Source organism: Phacochoerus africanus, chromosome 12, assembly GCF_016906955.1.
Source record: "Phacochoerus africanus isolate WHEZ1 chromosome 12, ROS_Pafr_v1, whole genome shotgun sequence".
In the NCBI taxonomy this organism is placed as follows: Eukaryota; Metazoa; Chordata; class Mammalia; order Artiodactyla; family Suidae; genus Phacochoerus; species Phacochoerus africanus.
Window position 1 is genome coordinate 57,844,366 of NC_062555.1, and position 24,439 is coordinate 57,868,804.

Below are 24,439 nucleotides of genomic sequence, written 5' to 3' on the forward strand. Positions count from 1 at the left end.
ATCCTCATGGATCCTAGTTGGGTTCATTAACTGCTGAGCCATGAAGGGAACTCCAATAATTTAAATTTGTAATGAGATATTTTACATTCTTTTTTCATATCAAGTCTAAATAGCCAGTGTATATTTCACATTTACAGCATGTCTCAATTTAGCTGCTAAATTTTCATTGTAAATACTTGATCTCAATTTCTTGGGATAGACTATGATGGAAGATAATATAAGAAAAGGAAGATATATATACATACGAGTAGGTCACTTTGCTGTAGAGCAGAAATTGGCACAACATTGTAAATCAACTATATTTTAATTTAAAAAATTAAAATAAATTCTTGATCTGTAATACTTAGATTTCAAAAAGTTCACAGAAAAAGTAGATTCACATACCCATATTGTTCCAATCATGCCTAGAAATCTTTCCAATAGTTGAACTGATTGTCAGTTTTAATTTTTTATCTTATTTTATTTTATTTTAATTTAATTTTTGTCTTTTTGCCTTTTCTAGAGCCACTCCCACGGCATACGGAGGTTCCAAGGCTAGGAGTCTAATCAGAGCTATAGCTGTCAGCCTACGCCAGAGACACAGCAACGAGGGATCCGAGCCGTGTCTGTGACCTACTCCACAGCTCATGGCAATGCCAGATCCTTAACCCACTGAGCAAGGCCAGGGATTGAACCTGCAACCTCATGGTTCCTAGTTGGATTTGTTAACCACTGCGCCACAATGGGAACTCCTATCAGTTTTTAATTTATATTAATTAAAAGCAAGTAAAATTTAGTTCCTTAGACACACTAGCCACGGTTCTTTTTTTTCTTTCTTTCTTTCTTTTTTTTTTGGTCGTCTTTTTGTCTTTTTAGGGCCGCTTTTGAGGCATCTGGAAGTTCCCAGGCTAGGGGCCCAATGAGAGCTGAAGCTGCTGGCCTACCCCAAAGCCACAGCAACACAGGATCCAAGTCATATCTGCAAAGTACACCACAGCTCACAGCAATGCTGGATCCTTAACCCACTGAGCGAGGCCAGGGAATGAACCGGCATCCTCATGGGTGCTAGTCGGGTTCGATTACCTGCTGATCCATGATGGGAACTCCCCCCCCCCCTTTTTTAAGGGCCTCACCCCTGGCATATGGAAGTTCCCAGGCTAGGGGGCAAACTGGAGCTGCAGCTTCCAGTCTACATCACAGCCACAGCTGAGCCAAATCCAAGCCATGTCTGCAAACTACACCACAGCTCACAGCAACACCAGATACTTAACACACTGAGTGAGGCCAGGGATTGAACCCAAGTCTTCATGGATACTAGTCAGGTTCATTAGCAATAAGTCATCATGGGAACTCCCTTGCCACAGTTCAAGTGGAGTATGTGACTACTGGCTGCCATATTGGTAAAACTGTAGTGTGAAATCAAAAGAGACACAGAGAGGAGTTCCCATTGAGGCTCAGTGGTTAACAAACTCGACTAGGATCCATGAGGATTCGGACTGATCCCTGGCCTTGCTCAGTGGATTAAGGATCTGGCATTGCCATGAGCTGTGGTTGTAGTGGCAGACATAGCTTGGATTCCATTTTGCTGTAGCTGTGGTGTAGGCTGGTAGCTACAGCTCCCATTCGACCCCTAGCCTGGGAGCCTCCATATGCCTCGGGTGTAGCCCTAAAAAGACAAAAAAAAAAAAGAAAGGAAGGAAGGAAGGAAGGAAGGAAGGAAGAAAGAAAAAGAAAGAAAGAAAGAAATAAAGAAAAAAGAAAGAAAGAAAGAAAGAAAGAAAGAAAGAAAGAAAGAGAAAGAAAGAAAGAAAGAAAGAAAGAAAGAACGAAAGAAAGAAAGAAAGAAAGAAAGAAAGAAATATTCTATGGGTAGTAATAGAATTATGACACAAATGGTCAAATAATTTTTCAAGGTTAGAATGCTGCCTTGAAGAAAATTCTTTGATGCAATTTACTTATACTACATTTTTGTAGCAATCTGGTTCATTCATCTAAAACCACAGACAAGAGCAAAGAAGCCTAAAAAATTAAGTGTACAGAATCAGACAACACAGTAATTATACAGCAATTATTTTCCTGTAGACCATGGATTTTTTAATTTATGGTAAAATAAGATGATGAATATGACTTATTTCAGGGTACAATTCTTATACTAACAAGTCCTAAGCATTCAATAGCTAAACTCTCTTGTAGATGTTTGTGAAATGCTTAATTGGAGTACTTTAAAATTTCAGTCAAGTATGCGATAGCTAACATATTTCCTGAAATTTAAATGTAAATTAAAGTGTTTTTTCTCTTAATATCTAAAAGGTGGAAGGAAGATTTATACATTAGCAACTGGAAAATAAACCAAGTTTGAGAAATAATTTTGTTCACACAAAATATTGTATGGTGCCCTCTTCAAATGCGGTTTATTTCCAAACCACGAGATACCAATATCCTTCTCTTTATTGAGCCAGCACAAACACACATAGTGACACTTCCCCCACAGGTATTTGCACTAAACAGAAAACAAAGTCTCAGATTAAAAGAACATTAAGATGCCAAGAGGTGGAGAAGTATTTCGTGAAATAAAGGGCTTTCCTACCTCCTACAATGGCATTATCAATGTCATTTCCTCCTTTTATTTCTGTGCCCAAAGTCTGTTCAGAGATCATCTTGATTTAACAATGTTCCTCAGAGGAAAGTAAAGATTCCCCTTTCTGCCACTGCCCAAAAATGTAACTCATGATTCATCTTTCACTTGGTCCAGTGTAGAATCACCCTCTATATTATACACACTCTGAAGACAATATTACACACATGTGTACAGTGTTTGCCCAACTGTCTGGATGACTTTTATGCTCATTGCATCAATTTTTCTATCTTAGATTGTAAAGTCTTAGAGGTGTGATGTTAGCCAATTGATTTTACTTTGTTCAGTAAAAGAGACATGATAGGAGTTCCCATTGTGGCTCAATAGGTTAAGAACCTGACATAGTGTCCATGCGGATTCAGGTTCAATCCCTGACCTCTCTCAGTGGGTTAAGGATCTGGCATTGCCACAGCACCGTGTAGGTCACAGATGCAGCACGGATCTGGCAGCTGCAGCTCTGATTCAGCCCCTAGCCTGGAACGTCCATGTGCCACAGGTGCAGCCATAAAAAGAAAAAAACAAACAAACATGATAATATGGGTGTCTCAAATACTTTTTGTTTTAAATTGACTTTTTTTGTGTGTGTGTGTTTTTGTCTTTTTAGGGCTGCACCCATGGCATATGGAGGTTCCCAGGCTAGGGGGTGAATCGGAGCTGTAGCCACCAGTACGCCAGAGCCACAGCAACTCTGGATCAGAGCCACATCTGCGACCTATACAACAGCTCATGGCAACACCAGATCCCCAAAACACTGAGTGAGGCCAGGGACTGAACCCACGTCCTCATGGATGCTAGCTGGGTCCTTAACTGCTGAGCCATGACAGGAACTCCTCAAATACTTTCTGATCATAACAGTGATGACGATGGAGATGATGGAATTGTTTGCTAGCCTTATAAAGTTGTAGGTCTCGGTGACTTAGGTATCTGAGATTATAGAACTATATTTTATTGTTCCATATTCTGAATTCTAAGAAAATGCAAAGAAAAAAATAAAGCTTAGAAGATTTTGTTAATCGAAAGTTTGTAACTCCAGGAACTCTCTTGTGGTGCAGAGAGTTAAGGATCTGGCATTGTCACTGCAGTGGCCTGGTTGCTACTGTGGCATGGATTCAATCCCTGGCCTGGGAACTTCCACGTGCTGTGGGTATGGCCAATAAAAAAACAACAACACCCCAAACCAAAAACAAATAGCTTGTAACTTAAAAATCACAAGAAATTTAAAAAAAGGTCACATACAAATTTTTTTTTTTAACCAGCATACAAACCCTAATGACTAACCAAATAGGTAAATACTGAGTAAAAGTTATAATTAAAATGTAACTTTAATACATTTGGCTTCTATATCCAAAGAACACAGAAGAAACATTCATGTTCATTTTTATCTTTTTTACCAATACCTAAATAAACAGAAAAGTATTTATAGAAATAAATATTAGGATCAAAATCAGTATAATATGTAATATGCATAATCTGAAATACATAATTTGCCTCTATGTTTATGTGTTCCTCACAAGATAAAATAAGTTCTAAAAAGAAAAAAAATGATCCAGAAATAACATTATTATCTACAGGCATCAATAAAGTCTCTGGGGCTTTTAAAACAAATTTTAGTTACCAGGTTCTTGCCCCTTCTTCCCCATCTATCCTTATGCTAAGACATACAGTACAAAGTCCATAATTATCTCAGATATTTGTCACTAATAGGTAGATTTTTTAAAAAGTTAATTACTGCTTCTCGAGCCTTCCACATGATGTAGACTACTGGTGTTTGGCATGAATGGCATAAGAATAGTTGCAAAAATTTGAATTTTAAAATGATTTCTGCTTTTATCATTTCATCATCCCGTACAGCATAGAAAACAATCGGGGAGTTCCCGTTGTGGCTCAGTGGTTAACGAATCCGACTAGGAACCATGAAGTTGTGGGATCGATCCCTGGCCTCACTCAGTGGGTTAAGGATCCAGAGTTGCCCTGAGCTGTGGTGTAGGTCACAGATGCGGCTCAGATCCGGCCTTGCTGTGGCTCTGGTGTAGGCTGGCAGCTACAGCTCCGATTAGACCCCTAGCCTGGGAACCTCCATATGTTGTGGGAGTGAGAAAGAAAGAAAGAGAGAGAAAGAGAGAAAGAAAGAGAGAAAGAGAGAGAGAGAGAGAGCGAGAGAGAGAGAAAGAGAGAGAGAGAAGAGAGAAAGAGAGAGAGAGAGAAAGAGAGAAGAGAAGAGAAGAAGAAAGAAAGAAAAGAAAGAAAGCCAGAAAGAAGAAAGACAGAAAGAAAGTAAAGAAAAGAAAGAAAGAAAGAAGGAAAGAAGGAAAGAAGGAAAGAAGAAAGAAAGAAAGAAAGGGAAAGAAAGAAAACAATCGGGCTGGCTGGCTCTGTTTAGATTCCTTCCGCAGCCAAGGCACCTGAGTGCTGTTCCTCCAAGGCTGCAGCCGTCTCCTCTCCTCACTGCTACTGAGCTAGAAGGAGCATTTCTCATTTGATTTAGGTTCTAAGGATATAAATCAGGTCTATAGGAGAAAGAATAGTCACACATGTGGAAACCAGTCTGCGGGGATTAAAAAGAGAGGCGTCTGGCAAGACTTTCAGATACGACAAGGAGCTTGAACAAAGACTGATGAGCTTCCTATGCTTGCCTTTCTCACACTATAAAAAGGGAGAATCTCTGACGGGTTTTGAGTAATTGCCAAGCAGTTCTGCCATAAATTGCTGTCTGATCAGAATAAATCCTTTAACCTCTCTATTTCAGTTTCCTCATCTATAATGTGACAATTACTTTCAAATCTTTTCAAACACCTGACCAAATGTACTCCTCTTTGTCAGAATTGAAAAAGCCAAAGTTTATTCTGATACGGCAAAGGTTTACAGGAGACAGAGTTTACAAGAGACAGTATTTCTAGCTAAAGCTCCTAGACAAACACTTAAAACATGTTTTGGAGCCCAAATGTGGAAGAGCATTCCTACAAAACACCGACGTGGCTCCTCCTTCCTCAGACTGCAGCCTCGCCACTGCTCTCAGCTCCGTCTCAAGTACTCTAATTGCTGCTACACGCTCCACACAAGTTCACTGGCAGCTCCTCCACGAAGCTGTTATGCTACCACAGGCACAAGGCTAGAGTTGGGCTCCCAAGTGGGAGCAGGGGGTCCCTGGGGAGCAATGAAGCCCCTGCCCGGGCCCTCCTCATGGGAGCCCCACCATTCCTCCTGCCTCACCCCTTGTAGCTCCAACAGCAAGACTAGTCCTTGAAAACAGGGAGAAATTTGACATCGATTCAGTAGATATATAAATAGAATAATTCTGCTGCATGGGAGAAGGTAGTAGCAAAAAGGAAGAAGAGACAAGCAATCTGAGAAGTCTATCTCATCCTTATTTAAGGAGCAGGAAAACATGTAAATAGCTTATTTATCTTCAATGTAAGAGGTACATATTATCAAGTGAATGCAATAGCTGGTAATTCAGTCACAGTCTTTTGGTTTTGTTGGGAGGTTTTTTGTTTGTTTGTTTGTTTGGCTGGCTGCACCCACAGCATGTAGAAGTTCTGGGACCAAGGATACAACCTGCACCAGAGCCACAACCCAAGCCACCGCAGTGACAATACCGGATCCCTAACTCACTGAGGCACCTGGGAATGCCTCAGTCATAGAAATTTAATGAGATGATTCGCACAGAGTTAAAAACAAAAAACAAAAAACAAAAAAAACAAAAAGCAAAAACATGCCGTATCTGGTTGTCAGCCCCTGGTTTCCTTTGGTTATCTATAAAATGCTTTAAAATCTATACATAGAAGTTACCTTTAGAAATTATACTTTTCAAATAAGGACAGGTCAGATGATGACCATTGGTTTCCCTATTCTGTTAATTATATGCTTACTTTATTTTTGTTTTCTATGCACAAAATTTTTCCTTCTATTACCCTTAAAAATCCATTTCTTTTGTATCTTCTTGAAGGTTTATAGTTCTTAAACTGTCTAATCAAACATTTTATCACTAATACTCAGAAGGAAACACTGAATGAACCCCATTAATCTCAATACATTCCATTTTTAGGAAATCATCAGGAGAGAAATCAGGTTATTTGGAGGTAAATCGTCTATTTTCAATGACATTCAGGATGTGAAGGATGACTTACTGTTTACTAGATAACAATTCGCTTTCCTTCTGAGAAATCTATGCACTAATCTCTTCTGGGAGCTTCTGGGTCCCAGGCCCCTAACTACTGTGAAATATTGAAATTACACTGGGAATTCCATGTGGGAGACAGATTATAGCAAGAAATTGGAATGGAATCCCTAAGACAGATCCTATTTATATACAATAATAATTTAGCCTCAGATTCAGCAAAGGGGGAGGTATGGGAAGGTTATCCAGGGGCATCTGCCTGAGAGCATATCTGTATGGTTGTCTCTCAAAGCTTTTAGGCGCCACCCTTTATTTTACTTTACTTTTATTTTATTTTTTCCTTTTGTCTTTTTAGGGCTGCACCCATGGCATATGGAGGTTCCCAGGCTAAGGGTCCAATCATAGCTACAGCTGCCAACCTACACCACAGCCACAGCAATGCCAGATCTGAGCCGCATCTGCGACCTATACCGCAGCTCACGGCAATGCCAGATCCTCAACCCACTGAGCGAGGCCAGGGCTTGAACCCTCATCCTCATAGATACTAGTTAGGTTTGTTAACCACTGAGCCATGATGGCACGCTTACATACCATCCTTTAAAATACGCATGTTACAATCTGTTTGCTATGAAGCCCTCTGACAGTAAAATAATTACTAAATATACTCATGAAGTTTGCCCATGATAACCAGCTTCTAATTCAAAATAAGGCTGGGAGTTCCATTGTGGCTCAGTGGTTAACAAAACCGACTAGCATTCATGAGGACACAGGTTCGATCCCTGGCTTTGCTCAGTGGGTTAAGGATATGGCGTTGTGGCGAGCCCTGGTGTAGGTCACAGACGTGGCTCGGATCTGGTGTTGCTGTGGCTGTGGTATAGGCTGGCAGCTACACTCTGATTTGACCCCTAGCCTGGGAACATCCATATGCCATGGGTGCAGCCCTCAAAAGACAAAAAAGACCAAAAAAAAAAAAAGTGGCCTTGATGAAAAAAATGGCCTTAGTGTTCTTAATCAACATTAAACAACAGTCCTATGGTGAACCTACTTAGAAAACCAAAATCCAGATATTGAGGGATTAATTTCACTACACCAATTCAGAATCATTTTAAGCATGACAACTGTTTTCTTTCTCAAGTTACTTTTATATCAATTTACTTCTTTTTTTGTCTCCAGTAGTGTCTCCATTTTAAAAACCAAATTAAACATAACCATGGAACAGCCACTTCCTATTTGTTTTGAATTTCTTCTTCAATACTCTTTCAAGCAATGCTTAGTGAACCTGTATGGGTTGATATACAGCTTTGGAGTCAGAGTTAAGTTTTGGTTCCACCATTAACATCTCTTCAGGTATGTAACTTCCTCTCTTTAACAGGGAGGGTAATACCTACCCTGAGAGTATCAGCTGTCAAAATGAGTTAATATCCTAACGCATGCTGCACAGAGCCAGGCACACAGTAATTACTCAATTCACAGTAGCTAGTATTTTATACGTACATGCACACTGAAAAATCTGGAAAACAAAGAATTATCCTTAATTCTATCACCCTAATAACACAAACATGTATTTCTTTGTAATTTACATCCACATAAAAATATTTTTTATATTATAATTGTAATATACAATTTTGTCTTTTTTTCAAATTATATTCACTTTTCCATGTTATCATGTAGGATTCATAATTACCTTTTTAATTTGTTAAATGATATTCCATTAAGTAAACAACTATAATTTAAACACTAAATTCCTACCAAATATTTTAGGGGTTTTGATATTAGAAATAGTGCTACAATAACATTTGCATGAATGCAGCTTCTTCATTCTGTGGGATTCTTTCCTTAGGGTGAACTTCCAAAGCAGGCTTTTTCTTTTCTTTCTTTTTTTTTTTTTTTTGGCCACTTCTTGGGCCGCTCCTGAGGCATATGGAGGTTCCCAGGCTAGGAGTCTAATCAGAGCTGTAGCCGCCAGCCTACGCCACAGCCACGGCAATGCGGAATCCAAGCCGAGTCTGCAATCTACACCACAGCTCACGGCAATGCCAGATCCTTAACCCACTGAGCAAGGCCAGGGATCAAACCCGCAACCTCATGGTTCCTAGTTGGATTCGTTAACCACTGAGCCACAACGGGAACTCCCAAAGCAGGCTTTTTAGAGTAACCATGAACTCTTTCATGATTTAGATTTGTTTTGCCAAACAGCTTTCCACAAGTTTATACTTGAGGCAATTCGTAGTGCCTCCACCAATGGGAATAAACTTCATCGTGTCCAAACCTTCAGTATTAACACTAATATCTTACATTTATTGAATATTTACCATGTCCCAAGCACTGATCTATCTCATCATCCTCACAACAAATCTCTGAAGCAGTACACCCCCTTTTGTAGATGAGGAAGTTAAATTTCAGAAAGTTGAAAAGCCATGTCCAAAGTTGGATAGCAACTCATTGGTAGAATGTGGACTCAAACTCAGATCCTGTCTAATGCCACAGTGCTTTTAACCACTTGGCTATCTTTCTGCTGTACTCTTTTTTTCCTCCCAGATAATAACATGTAGCAAAAACATTTTTCATTGATATTTAATATGCAGTTCTTTGATTACTAGCAAAGTTACTGTTTTTTTCATACATTTGTTTTAAAACTTTTTCTGTTGTTATTTGTTCATATTATTTAGCAATTTCTGTAAAGTGGTGGGGGTAGTTTTGTTCCCTATGTAATTTTCACCAATCAGGTATGTTGGCACAACTCTACACGAGAGGCCCAGGTCCCTTTCGATGACTCCACTGAGCTGTAAGGTTGTAAGCAAAGATGCTCCTTCTCTCTCTCTCCTCTTCCTGCCCAATATGGGCTGAATACAAGTATGTTCTAGAAATATACCATGTTCATGTCTTTTCCACATTATTCACCCATACAACAGGGCTCCTGGCTGGCTTGGTACACCCTACCAGAGCGAGAGTGAAGACCCAATACTGTCCCCTGAGGGGTGACGCACTCAAATAATTTTGTAACTGAACCAATTTACCAAGGTCTTTGAATCAATCAATATCCCATTCTCTCCATATTCCCCTCACTTCATTTTCTGTCTTCAAATTTCTCTTCTGCTAAGATAAAGACTGAAATGGAGGGGTTTTTGTGTGTGTGTGGTAAATTTGTGATCCACACAACCTAACCGTTATTCAGAACTTATCCCCCCCGCCCCGTTTCATGTACAGAAACACCATTAAAACCTTATCTACAGTTTACTAAGCAAAAGCAGATTTGCCGAACTAAACTTCAATAATCCATTTTATAATAAGGAAGGCCTATTACCTGCATTATGTCTTGCAATATAGCCAAGGGCCCAGGCTGCAGCCTCTTTGACTCCAGGGTCAAAATCTTCCAAGCATATTACCAGTGTATCCAGTGCTCCACAATCTACTATCGCTTGAGCTAGTTGGGGAGAATGTTTACCAACTGCTCGTAACACAAACGCAGCTGCTTTCTTGTAAAAGCGCTACAAGGATAAATAGACAAAACTCAAAGTGAATTGAACTAAAAGTGAAAATAGACCAAAACCAACATAAAAATGACATGGATATAAAAAGGTCTCAACAGAGAGTTCCCATCATGGCTCAGCGGAAATGAATCCAACTAGAAACCATGAGGTTGTAGGATCGATCCTTGGCTTTACTCAGTGGGTTAAGGATCCGGCGTTGCCCTGAGCCGTGGTGTAGCTTGAAGACGCGGCTCGGATCTGGTGTTGCTGTGGCTCTGGCGCAGGCCAGCAGCTGTAGCTCTGATTAGACTCTTAGCCTTGGAAACTACATGTGCTGCAGGTGCGGCCCTAAAAAGCAAAAAAATAAATAAAAATAAAAATAAAATAAAAAAGGCTCAACAGCTTTTAAATATAAAAGATGAACAACTCCTGCAAAAACATTTTGATTTTTTATGTTCCCCCATTGCCTTTGTTCAGTAACTGAACTAAAATAAAGTAAGTCTAAAATTACATTTCAAATGTTTTACTCTGAAATGTGCATTTGGACATTATATCAAATTAAAATATTATATTTTACAAAAATTCATAAAAGAATGAGCTTTTATGTATGTGCATTACCCTGAAAGGTATTTGTTTGCCCTACAGGAGCTCCTAGATTGTTAGCATGTGCAACCGAACTGTCACCTGACAAATTCATCTCCTTTACTTGCCCTCAGTCTCTAAGCATGACCTCAGCTAACCTTTCTGATGTCCCACGGTATCCTGAAATAACAACTGTGTTCTGAGGCCCACTTAGCAATCACCAGATAAACATAACGGCAATGCATTCATGATTCATTTTAACATTTTTCCTGGCAAATAACCCAGTCCAACAGTGGAACATGTTATTTATCCCTTCTTAGAAAATGCTTTTTAAAAAGACAAATACAAATGACTTACCATCATGTGAATCTCAAGTAATGCTTCATACTGATAATATTTTCTATACTTAAATTCTATCAGCTTAAGAAATAAAATTGAAACACTAGACTAACATGTTTTTCTTCATGTAGCTAAAAAAATAAATAAATGTAGAGGAAGAATTTGACTCTACCACTCACTGTTGTTTTATGTTAGTGTGGTGACACAGTAATGGTCTCCTAACTATATCTTTCATCAATAGAACACAATTTATGTCCAATTTTTTTTTTTCCTTTATGGCTACACCCACAGTGCATGGAAGTTCCCAGGTCAGGGACTAAATCTGGCCACAGCTGTGACCTACGCTGCAGCTGCAACAACAACAGACCCTTTAATCCACTGCGCTGGGCCGGGGATCAAACCTGCACCTCCACAGCAACTTGAGCCACTGCAGTTGGATTCTTAACCCACTGTGCCACAGCATGAACTCCTAATGCCCTTAGAGTCTCAGTTTTTCTTTTCTTACAGTAATTACTAAAAAGTGACTAGGATTATAGCGCCTGTTTTGAAAGCATTCTATCTAGGATAGGTTAATTCTAATAGACTAAAATATTAAGATTCAATAAAAATTATGAGGGAAACATATATCAAGTATATTTTAACACATCTCAAAAATTGGTATATGTTGACAGTATAAGAAATATGCTATGTTAGTAATGATGTTTTTCCCCTCATTTTTAAAATTAAAGTATAGTTGATTTACAATGTTGTGTATAACCATGTTTTGATTTGGCATATTTCTGTAGTTTCTTAAATGTCACATTTATAGACATTAAAATATTTGTTATAAATTCTAATTTTACATGTAGCCAAATATCTAATTTATCATAAAAATTAGAATAGAGTTTTAAAGTGTTTTCTTATAACTGTGGGAAAAATGGTGATATATCTCGTCATTACTTTAAACTAATTTGACTTTTTATATTGCAGAATTTTCAGATTCACAGTTTATTGCACATCAATAGTCAATACTAACTCCACTGCCTAGAATTCACATTTTCTGATCTTATTCCCCCCCTCCTAATTCCTGCTTCCCTAAATCCCTCTTGTCTCTCCTGTTCCTCACCAAAAGAAAGGCCCTTTAAAAACAGAAAAAGAGAACGAAATCAGAGCTCCTACTGTGGCTCAAAAGGATCAGCAGCAGTGTCTCTGGAGCACTGGGATGCAGGTTCATCCTGGCCCAGCACATTGGGTGAGGGATCCACAGCTCAACTTGGATCTGATGTGATCCCTGGCCTGGAAACTCCATATGCCAGCAGGTGGCCAAGAAAGCAAAACCAAAACAAAACAAGAAGTAAAGAAAGGAAAAGTAAAACCAGAGGACTCTGTACCTCATAAAGAAGAGATTCAGTCTCCTGTGAGAAATGGGCTAAAGGACTGTTAGGGGAAGGGGAGAGAAGCCTGTGAATACTGCTTCACATTCACACTTTCTCCTTACTTCTGCCCTAGCACTTTTTGTCTCTTTATAACTAAAGGGGACACACTCATTCACACTTAGAAAACTTCTGTTGGGAACCTTCAATGTGGAATACCAAACACAGACCCTGCTCTCAGAGAAGAAGCTAAGAGTTGACGACAGAAAGAACATCTACAAGAAAAACAAAATTTCTGTAACTCCTCCTAAGGGATAAGACAGTCATTAGCAAATGACTCTCCAATCTAAAAAATAAGGAACATTTTAAAACAATTAGGTTCTTTTTTTTTTTTTGGTAAAATACAGGTAACATAAAACTTAGCATTTTATCCATTTTAAAGTGTACACATCAGTGGCATTTAGTGCATTCACACTGTTGTACAACTGTATCTATCTAGTTCTTCACCCCAACAAGAAACCACCTACATATTAAGTAGCTACTTCTCACTCCCCCTCCCTGCAGCCCCTGGAAGGAGGCCATCACTAATCTGCTCTATGGATCTGCATGTTCTGGATATTTCATATAAATGGAATCATACAATATGTAGCCTTGTCTGGCTTCTTTTCTCTTAGCTTAAAGTTTTCAAGGCTCACCCATGTTGCAGGATGTATCAGTTCTTCATCCCTTTTTATGACTCCATTATATGGCTATGTAACATTTTGTTTATCTAGGCATTCTTTGGGTTATTGTGAATAATGCCCTGAACATTTGTGTACAAATTTTGTTTGAACACCTGTTTTCAATTCTTTCAGAAATACAACTAGGAGGAGAATTGCTGGGTTGTATGGTAATTATGTTTAACTTACTGAGGAACTGCCAAACTGTTTTCCACAGCAGCTGCACCATTTTATACTTCTCCACATCTTCACTAGCACTTGTTATGTTCCTTTTTTTTTAATCTTTTTTTCCCCCTTTCTCTTATTATTTTGGCCATCCTGGTAGGTAGAGTGCTATCTCATTACAGTTTTGATTTGCATTTCCTAATGACTAATGCTGTTGAGTATCTTTTTGTGTTGGCTATTTGTACATTTTCTTTGGATAAAGTCTATGCAAGTCCTTTGCCCGTTTATTATACTATTTGTCCTTTGGTTACACAAGTAGGAATCTGTATAAGTCCATTAAAATTTTTAATGTTTTCTCCTTATATTAACAGTAATGGAGAAAAGTTGACTATTAGTCCCAAAGAAAAATACCCTAAAGAACTGAAGATTGTATTAACATCCTAATAATTCTATGTCTACAAGCTTGCAACTGTACCCAAGCTATCAAATTTTTTTAATCCAAAACAAAAAACACATAACTTATTTTTAAAAAAAATCTTACATTCTGTTCTGCCAGCGAATAAACAAGCTGAGGAAGAATGTCACCCTTCACAACTGCTTCTGCTAGGTCATCATTGTAATTAGCCAGTCTCCCCAGAGCCAAAGCAGCAGTCTGTTGAATTGTTGGGACCACATCCAGAAGAAGAGGCCTCAGCAAAGACATTACACCTGAATTCAGAAAAAAACAGAAATCAGCAAAATTTAAATTAAAAAATATACAATTCAGCGTATATGCAGATAGGAAAATTAAGGGAAAAGTGTCAGTAAAAAAAAAAATTCACTAAAAACTAATGAGATATTAAGCAGCACCTCACTGGCCAATATATAAAACAATTATCAAATCAGCAGAACGAAAATAAGAAAAGTTTTAGAGAGTCAGAGTTTAAATCCCTGATATGGCAAACACTGGCTATGTGATGTCATGAGGAACCCAGAGAGGGGCTGGGGAGCCTGTAGCAGAATGCCTACCTAGTACCTGCTAGGGGTCGGGGAGGGGTGTTGGGGAGCTGTGTTCCCTTCAACAAAGCCTTTGCAAATCCAGTCTTTCAGGGCTCAGTTCAGTCCCTTCCTCAGTCAGGTCTTCCATTTGTTTTTTCTCTGATTCCAACTAAAACTAGAGTTTATTACAGAAATTTTATCAGGATCTCTTTCAGGGCCAAGTGAGCTAGGAGGACCATTTGTCTAGGGTCTCACATTAATAAAGGGCTGCAAAGATTTCTGACATTATCTCCAAATAAATAAATTCTTTGAGATAAGGAAGTGTATCAAATTACTAGTTCTCATAATATTCATTCTATGGCTGAATACATACTAGGAATATCACAACAACAACGATAAAAGCAGCTTATATATTATTATGTGTTTGAACTGTTATTAGAACTTGTTTTCCTTATTTATTTATTTTTTTGTCTTTTTGTCTTTTGTCTGTTGTTGTTGTTGCTATTTCTTGGGCCGCTCCCGCGGCATATGGAGATTCCCAGGCTAGGGGTTGAATCGGAGCTGTACCACTGGCCTACGCCAGAGCCACAGCAACGCGGGATCCGAGCCGCGTCTGCAACCTACACCACAGCTCACGGCAACGCCGGATCCTTAACCCACTGAGCAAGGGCAGGGACCGAACCCGCAACCTCATGGTTCCTAGTCGGATTCGTTAACCACTGCGCCACGACGGGAACTCCTGTTTTCCTTATTAATTCACTCAACTCTCATAGCAAACCTATAAAGTAGGCCCTATTTTTTTTTTTTTTTTTTGGTCTCCTCAGGGCCGCACCTGTGACATACGGAAGTTCCCAGGCTAGGGGTTGAATGGGAGCTGTAGCCACTGGCCTACACCACAGCTCAGAGCAACGCTGGATCCTTAACCCACTGAGCAAGGCCAGGGGTCAAACCTGCGTCCTCAGGAATGCCAGTCACATTCATTTCTGCTGAGCCATGATGAGAACTCCGATGTAGGTCCTATTATAATGTCTGTTTTACAGATGTGGAAATGGTGGCTGAGAAAGGTTAGGGAAATTGTCATATAAAATGAGGTGCAAGTTTACAAACTCAGACATTCTTTATTGATACTTAATAAGTAATACGTATGGAAAATTGAGGAGGTGGGGAAAAATGATTGCATTTGGGTCATTTTACTGATATTCCAACTCTATTTTTACTTACTATAAAATGTGCATAATAGTCAACTGCTATTTGTGCTTTAATGATGGTGTTTTACTCTAAGATTACAAAAAAGGTAATGACAGAGTTCAGACTAGAACAAAATAATTTATAGCAGGATATTCAACGTGATGTTATTACATCTTTTCTGTTTCTTTTAATTTTTTTTCTCATTCTTTCCTTTTTTAATAATTTTTTAATTTTCCCACTGTACAGCAAGGGGGTCAGGTTATCCTTACATGTATACATTACAATTACATTTTTTCCCCCACCCTTTCTTCTGTTGCAACATGAGTATCTAGACAAAGTTCTCAATGCTATTCAGCAGGATCTCCTTGTAAATCTCTTCTAAGTTGTGTCTGATAAGCCCAAGCTCCTGATCCCTCCCACTCCCTCCCCCTCCCATCAGGCAGCCACAAGTCTCTTCTCCAAGTCCATGAGTTTCTTTTCTGAGGAGATGTTCATTTGTGCTGGATATTAGATTCCAGTTATAAGTGATATCATATGGTATCTGTCTTTGTCTTTCTGGCTCATTTCACTCAGGATGAGATTCTCTAGCTCCATCCATGTTGCTGCAAATGGCATTATGTCATTGTTTTTTATGGCTGAGTAGTATTCCATTGTGTATATATACCACCTCTTCCGAATCCAATCCTCTGTCGATGGACATTTGGGTTGTTTCCATGTCCTGGCTATTGTGAATAGTGCTGCAATGAACATGCGGGTGCACGTGTCTCTTTTAAGTAGAGTTTTGTCCGAATAGATGCCCAAGAGTGGGATTGCGGGGTCATATGGAAGTTCTATGTATAGATTTCTAAGGTATCTCCAAACTGTTCTCCATAGTGGCTGTACCAGTTTACATTCCCACCAACAGTGCAGGAGGGTTCCCTTTTCTCCACACCCCCTCCAGCACTTGTTATTTGTGGTCTTTAATTTTTTTTAAGGTTTAAACACCCCTTAGTGTCTTCAACAACTTAAGATTCTGCATTTATTTATTTATTTATGTCTTTTTAGAGCTGCACCCATGGCTATGGAGGTTCCCAGGCTAGGGATCGAACCTTCATCCTCATGGATACTGGCCAGATTTGTTTCCACTGAGCCACAACGAGAACTCCCTATTACATCTTTTCTTTAAAAACATACCCCAGTGACCTATAAAAGTGAATACATATCACATATATTCTTTTCTAGCCAGAAAAACATGAAATAGAATAAAAGAAAAATATTTACAATAATATTTGGGATCAGGCAAAATAAGTTAACAGTGCCACCGAATAACAGAAGCAGGGGATGATGACGCTTATCACAGAAACACCGAATGATGTGCCCTGCAGCTTTCCGTAATCCCCACTTTCCTTTATTGATCATTTTTATGTCTAAGTCAGCTGGGTTAGATCATTTTATGTAAGGCCACTGATGCAAGTTTGCATCCTGCTCAGGCTGGGTAACTTTGCAGGCACACAGCCCTCTTCCTTTCATGCCTGGGTCAAGTTCATGTTAAACAAATCAACATGTCCATGTGCATAAAAGTGCTGCCTATATTATTTTTTAAAGAGACAATTTATGAAGTATCTCAACAAAAAGTTTAAAGCACAGAATAGGGCATTAGAATGACCACTAAACGTTAACATAGATTCCTTCTAAAAAGTTGGATCTAAAATAATTTGTTGATCTCTTCTTTGTAGTTGCTTTATTACTGAAGTTTTTAATAGTGGTAATATATATATAACATAAAAATTACCATTATAACCATTTTGAGGGGGGTACAATTCAGTGGCATTAAATATATTTACGATGGCGTTTAATCATCACCACTATCTAGGAATGTTAAACTGCTTTCCACAGATGCTGCATCACCTTACACTCCCATGAGCAAAGTACAAGGGTTGAAAGTGCTCCCCAAACTCACCAACACTTACTGTTTTTTTAAGACTAGCCATAGGTATAAAGTGCTATCTCCTTGTGTTTGGTTTTTATTTTCCTAGCACACTGTGATGATGGTGTATGTGCTTATTGGCCTTTTGTACTTCTTCTTTGTTGAAATGTCTATGTAAGTCCTATGGCCATTTTTTAAGTGGGTTGGATTTTTTGTTGTTGTTGAGTATAACTTGATTTTTTGTTGTTGCTGTTATTTTAGGGCCGCACCCATGGAATATGGAAGTTCCCAGGCTAGGGGTCTAATCAGAGCTGTAGCCACCGGCCACACCACAGCCACAGCAACGCAGGATCTGAGCTGCATCTGCGACCTACACCACAGCTCACAGCAACACCAGATCCTTAATCCACTGAGTGAGGCCAGGGATCGAACCTGTGTCCTCATGGATTCTAGTCAGGTTTGTTAACCGCTGAGCCACAAAGGGGACCCCCCCCAACTTGATATTTTTTATAATGAATATGCACCATTTTAAATAAAACAAGTCAATACTCTAAAAAGGAAAAGTTAAATTTGTTAACGTATATTCAAAGTTTCATAATAAATATGTTAAAGCCAAAAAATATAAAGTGTAAGTATGCTTAGAACAGTTTAAAGGAAGTACAAATATGTTTCATGTTATTTTTCCCTGATGATTCTGGTATTTTCTTTTTTCCTCAGTATATTTATGTGAAGGAAGTGGCTTATCATCTTTTGAAATGTAACTGAAAACTCAATCCATACTAGATTGTTCGACCTGGAACTTTGAATTTAATTTCAAGAGCTTTGAACAAATTTTAAGAATGAATTTATCTGAATCTACAATATTTTTATTATTTTATTATTAGTTACTATATTATCTAATATACAAGCCTCCCAATTTGGGATATCTTCAATTTGCCATTTCAGCAATAAGTATTTTAACACCAAAAAGCTATTTCTCTTGCCCATGTACTTAAAGGAATTTTCAGCTTTACATATTTTCTCCTCCCCTCTTCTACTGCATCTGGCCCAGGAAAAATGGGGTCAACAAAATGACACACAATTCCTTTCCTTCTATTCCTGTATTCAACATCAAAGTTAGGCGTCTACGCAGATGCTTTTTCATACTTTTCCTATATTCCTTCATTCAGATAGTAATACAATAACAACTTTGAAAAACTTAAAATCTCTGAAACTATAAAAGTAAAAGCTAAAGTTTCCTTTTTTTTTTTTTTTGTCTTTTGTCTTTTTAGGGCCGAACCCATGGCATATGGAGGTTCCCAGGCTAGGGGTCGAATCAGAGCTACAGCTGCCAGCCACAGCCACAGCAACGCCAGATCCTTAACCCCCTGAGCAAGGCCACGGATTGAACCCTCAACCTCATGGTTCCTAGTTGGATTGTTTCTGCTGCGCCAAGACGGCAACTCCTAAAGTTTCTATGTTAAATATCTGTTTGAATAGTCATTCTTATTAGAGAAAATATTGCCCCCAATTTCCAGTCCTTAAATTGCCTCTTAGTGCTTCATAGTCATCAGTCCCCAGGGACATGTTTTTATCTCTTACATAGACCAAGCATTAAGACTTTGTTATTCTGATTGCAGATTTGTTCTAAAAATACAGGTAATTATTTAAGAAGAACTGAGGAAGGAAGGGAGGGAGAGAGGATGGGAGAGAGGAGGGAAAAGTGATGTGTACATAGCATAAAAAGAAAAATTTCCTTACTTGCCTGTCCATTAGGAATCCATGTTGACTGATCCTTGGTGAGTGAATGCATGAAAATGCAGAGTCCATAAATTACAGCAGTCTGAATAGCTGCTACAGTATCTGATAGACAGGGTCTCCAGTGAGCAGCTAATGGCCTCACTGGGGTCTCCACTGAAGGAGCCAACATATACTATTTAGTATTCTATCTAATAGCAAAAATAATCCATATGTTGTACTTTAATATCTATAAAAAATCCTGTCTTCTCTGTACAAATTGATAAAATGGTTTGAAAATACTTCTGAAATGTAAATGTATAGGCTAAATCTTTACAATTTTCCCCACCCCTAACTTTACAGCTTTGACTTTCTTTTCTGTATTTCTTGTTCCAGTGCCATACTGGGGCCACTGCTTCTAATCCTTTGGTTGTAACGCTGTTATGCAAAAAACAAAAATTAAAAAAACCCTCCCTGATCCTGCCCACAGTCGTCCATTCAAAAAATAGACCAAGGTTTACCAAGTGGCAGGAAATAAGACCACATACATGAGTATGTGGTCGCATAATCTCAAAAAATTAATAATCTGGTAGAAGAGTTTATAAAATAATCTCAAAATAATCAAAACTCTTTCCATTAATTCCTTGAATGTAACATAGGCTGAATCATTTTAATTTTGAATGCCAACTGCACATATAATTCAGGGAAAAAATGGTCAAACATTTCTAAAGACAAAAAAAACCCTGGCTCATTCTCAAATTACATGTGTATAATTTATACACGTTACTTCAATCTGAGGGTTTTTTTTTTTTTTTTTCTGTCTTTTTGCCATTTCTTGGGCTGCTCCCAGGGCATATGGAGGTTCCCAGGCTAGGGGTCGAATCAGAGCTGTAGCCGCCGGCCTACGCCAGAGCCACAGCAACGCGGGATCCAAGCCGCGTCTGCAACCTACACCACAGCTCACTGCAACGCCGGATCCCCAACCCACTGAGCAAGGGCAGGGATTGAACCTGCAACCTCATGGTTCCTAGTCAGATTCGTTAACCACTGCGCCACGACGGGAACTCCATGAGGTGTTTTATGAAGATATTTAACATCTCAAGTTTGTTCCATTAAAAACAAGTATCTGTAAACTAACCCTTTGGGTTCATTTAGGTCCTAATAAAGATTTCTGGTTGCCCTAGTTACTTCTTTGTTGTTGTTTTTTAATTGTGGTAAAATATACATAACATTAAATTTACCATTTTAACCTTTTTAAGTATACATTTTCAATAACATTAAGTACTGTCACAGTGTTGTGCAGCCCTCGCTATTATCATTTCCAGAACTTACTCTTCATTCCTAACAGCCACTCTATCCCAATTAAACAATAACTTCCTATTTCCCCCTACTCCTAGCCTGTGATAGTTTATGTCTCTGTAACTTTGCCTATTTTAGATACTTCATATAAGTGGAATCATACAATATTTGTCCTTTTTTGTCTGGTTTCTTTCACCTAGCATAATGTTTTTAAGGTTCTTCCATATTGTAGCATGTATCAAAATTTCATTCCTTTTCTAAGATTGAATAATATCCCATTGTGAATATATATATTTTGTTTGTCTAGTCATGTGCTGGTAGACTGGGTTCTTTCCACCTTTGGCCTATTGTGAATAACGCCTCTGTGAACACTGGTGTGCAAGTATCCATCTGAGTCCTTGCTGTCAATTCTCTTGAGTATATACCTGGGAGTGGAATTGCTATACCAGTGGTAATTCTATGTTTAACTTTTTGAGAACTCTCAAACTATTTTCCATAGTGGCAGCACCATTTTGCATTTCCACCAGCAATACATGAGTTCCAATTTCTCCACATACTCACCAATATTACATTGTGTTGTTACGGTTTATCATAGCCACCCTAATGTGTGTGAAGGGGCATCTCAGTGTGGTTTGATTTGCATTTTCCAAATGACTGGTGATCCTGAGCTATTTTTCATGTGTTTATTGCCTATTTGTTTTATCTTCTTTGGAGAAATATAATCGATTTAAATCTTCAGCCCATTTTTGAAGTGGATTTTTTTGTTGGCGGTATTTGTAGTTCTTTACATTTTCTGAATATTAAGCTCTTATCAAACATATGCTTTGCAAGTATTTTCTCCCATTCTGCAAGCTGTCTTTTCACTCTCCTGATAATGTACTTTGATGTCCCTCTTTGTTTTTTTAAACTTAAATGAAGTGATTTCTACTATATATATTTTTACATTCTAATTTTATTCAAAATTACCGCAAACATAAAAAGATAAAGATTTATTATTATACATTTTACAAAGCCCTTAAATTTTAAACTCCAACAATGTTTAATCTAAAATTATTGACATTAATGGTACAAATGTTTTATTAGGTCAGTTTCCCAAAACAATAGAAGTAAAAACAAAAATAAACCAATGAGTCCTAATCAAACTTAGAAGCTTAAGGAAAGGAAAACATTAAAAAAACAAACGAAGGCAACCTATGGAATGGGAGAAAATACTTTCGAATTATGCAACTAGGGCTTAATCTCCAAAATATACAACAACTCATACAACTCAACAGTAAAAAAGAAAAAAAAAAAAAGCTGAGAAATGGGCAAAAGACCCGAATAGACATTTCTTCAAAGAAAACATATGGATAGTCAACAGGCACATGAAAAAATGCTCAACATCACTAATTATCAGAGAAAAGCCAGTCAAAACTACAGTGAGGTACCACTTCACACAGGTAAGAATGGTTATCATTAGTAAGTCTACAAATAACAAATGCTGCAGAGGGTATGGAGAAAAGGGAACCCTCCTACACTGCAGGTGGGAATGTAAATTGGTACAGCCATTATGGAAAACAGTATGGAGGTACCTCAGAAAACTAAATATAGAACTACCATATGATCCAGCAATCCCCCTCCTGGGCATATATCCAGACAAATCTTTCATGGAAAAAGATACATGCACCCATATGTTCGTAGCAGCGCTATTCACAATAGCCAAGACATGGAAGCAACCTAAATGTCCATTGACAGATGATTGGATTAAGAAGATGTGGTACATATACACAATGGAGTACTGCTCTGCTATAAAAAAATAATGCCATTTGCAGCAATATGGATGGAACTAGAGACTCTCATACTGAGTGAAGTCAGTCTGAAAGAGAAAGACAAATACCTTATGATTTCACTTATATCTGGAATCTAATATATGGTACAAATGAACCTTTCCACAGAAAAGAAACTCATGGACTTGGAGAACAGACTTGTGGTTGCCGAGGGGAGAGGGACGGGGAGGTAGTGAGATGGACTGGGAGTTTGGGGTTAGTAGGTGTAAACTATTGCATTTGGAGTGGATAAGCAATGAGATCTTCCTGTATAGCACAAGGAACTATATCTAGTCACTTGTGATGGACCATGATGGAGGATAATGTAAAAAAAAGAATGTATATATATGTATAACTGGGTCACTTTGCTATACAGCAGAAATTAACAGAACACTGTAAATCAAGTATAATAAAAACATTTTTAAAATAAAATGAGATTACATATATTCATTTACTATGAAACTGCTACTATCATTAAAGTTTTGGAATAAGTGATTTCTTCATACAATTAACCAATACACAGCAAAGAATTCACTTTGGACCATCAGTGTTACTCAGGCATGCTGTTGGGGTCCAATTAAAATATAAAAGAAATGTCATGCTTTAGCATGTTATATGACTGCCTATGCTGAGAGATAACAAACTGAGGTAGTTAATAGCATGTACCTGGAGGGAGATTACTAGGTTGAAATCTGGACTCTGCCACTTCCTGGCTGTGGACCTCAGTGAAATTACTCAACATCACTCTGTCTCAATTTCCTTATATGTAAAATGGTGACAAATTCTAGGACTACCTCAGAAAGTCGTTGTGAGATAAAATGAGTTAAGATTTCTAAAGTGCTAGAAAGATTAGTTGGGACAAAATAAATACCAGTAAGTGCTTGATAAATAAAAGTGCTCTAAAGGAATCAATTTCCTATATTGACCATATTTTTCATCAACATTTTATTATTAACACATTTTTATTTATTATTAGTATCATTATTATTATTTGCTTTTTAGGGCTGCACCCACCACACATGGAGATTCCCAGGCTAGAGGTTGAATGAGAGCTGCAGCTGCCAGCCTACATCACAGCCAAAGCAACACAGGATCCAAGCCGCATCTGCAACCTACACCACAGGTGTAGATCCTTAACCCACTGAGCGAGGCCAGGGATTGAACCTGCATCCTTATGGATACTAGTTGCTGAGCTACAATGGGAACTCCTATTATTAACATATATGACATTATTTAATCAATACCTTCTATGGTAATGAAGAAATATTTATGTTGCATGGCCCGTAGATTGAGTTTTTCTACCATATATTTTAGAATTACTATGGAATGAATAATTTATAAACTATTCATTTAAGAAATATCTATACAAGAATATACAAGGTGTTAAAACACAATTGTCCCTGACCTCAAGGAACTCATAAAGGCATCATGAGAGATAAACACACACACTACAATGTGTGCAACGAAAGGAGTAGAGGATGCTCTGCAAACACAGAGCAGAGCACCTAACCCAGGCTTTGAGTGTCAGAGGGAAGGCAACTGACATCTGAATTGAGATCTGAAGGTTCTCAGGCAGATCATCTGCTGAAAAAATTGCAGGGAGTGGAGGGCGCAGGACGTAGTGTCCTCCAACCAGAAGGAACCACATAAATGAAGCTCAGAACCAAAAAGAGTTTGATATGCTGACAAAACTGAGAATGCAGTTTGACTAACAGTACAAGAGAGGAGAAAGGTGTTGGAGAATGATGGCTGAGATTAACAGAGACATAAGTCCTGAAGGGTCCAATGAACTATTTTAAGTATTTTGAATTCAGTCTGAGCAATAATGTCAATGCAGTGACAGACAAAATTTGCACTTTGAAAAGAAGGATCACTCTGTTTACATTGGGGAGAAAGGATGAAAAGAGAGGAGATGGGAGGCAGGAAGACCACTTAGGAAGCTATTGTAGGAACCTAGGCCAGATGTGAAGACAGTGGGAGAGGAATAATGGGGAAAGGAAAAGACAAATGTGAAAGACTTAAGGAGATATTTAGGAGATAAACTGATTATTGTGATGAAGAGGAAGGAAACCGTGGTACTTCTAAGTTTCTGGCTTGGGACAAGGGATGCATGATTGTTGTAGACTGCTGACAAAGCCATGATAAATCATACTGGTCTCAGCCCTAAAGTGGGAGGGGTAATGTGGCAA

The 24,439-nt window shown here is 38.4% G+C and overlaps 1 protein-coding gene across 2 annotated transcripts in view; it reads right to left on the reverse strand.

Moving 5' to 3' along the window:
- SPAG6 (sperm associated antigen 6) overlaps positions 1 to 24,439 on the reverse strand; it is a 71,569-nt gene that overhangs the window by 34,050 nt on the left and 13,080 nt on the right. For both annotated transcript variants that reach the window (XM_047755309.1, XM_047755310.1), the window contains exons 3-4: positions 13,900 to 14,066; positions 10,036 to 10,219 (exon numbers count right to left, since the gene is read on the reverse strand). In XM_047755309.1, the coding sequence (XP_047611265.1) occupies positions 10,036 to 10,219; positions 13,900 to 14,066 (351 nt within the window). The remainder of the gene's footprint in view (positions 1 to 10,035; positions 10,220 to 13,899; positions 14,067 to 24,439) is intronic.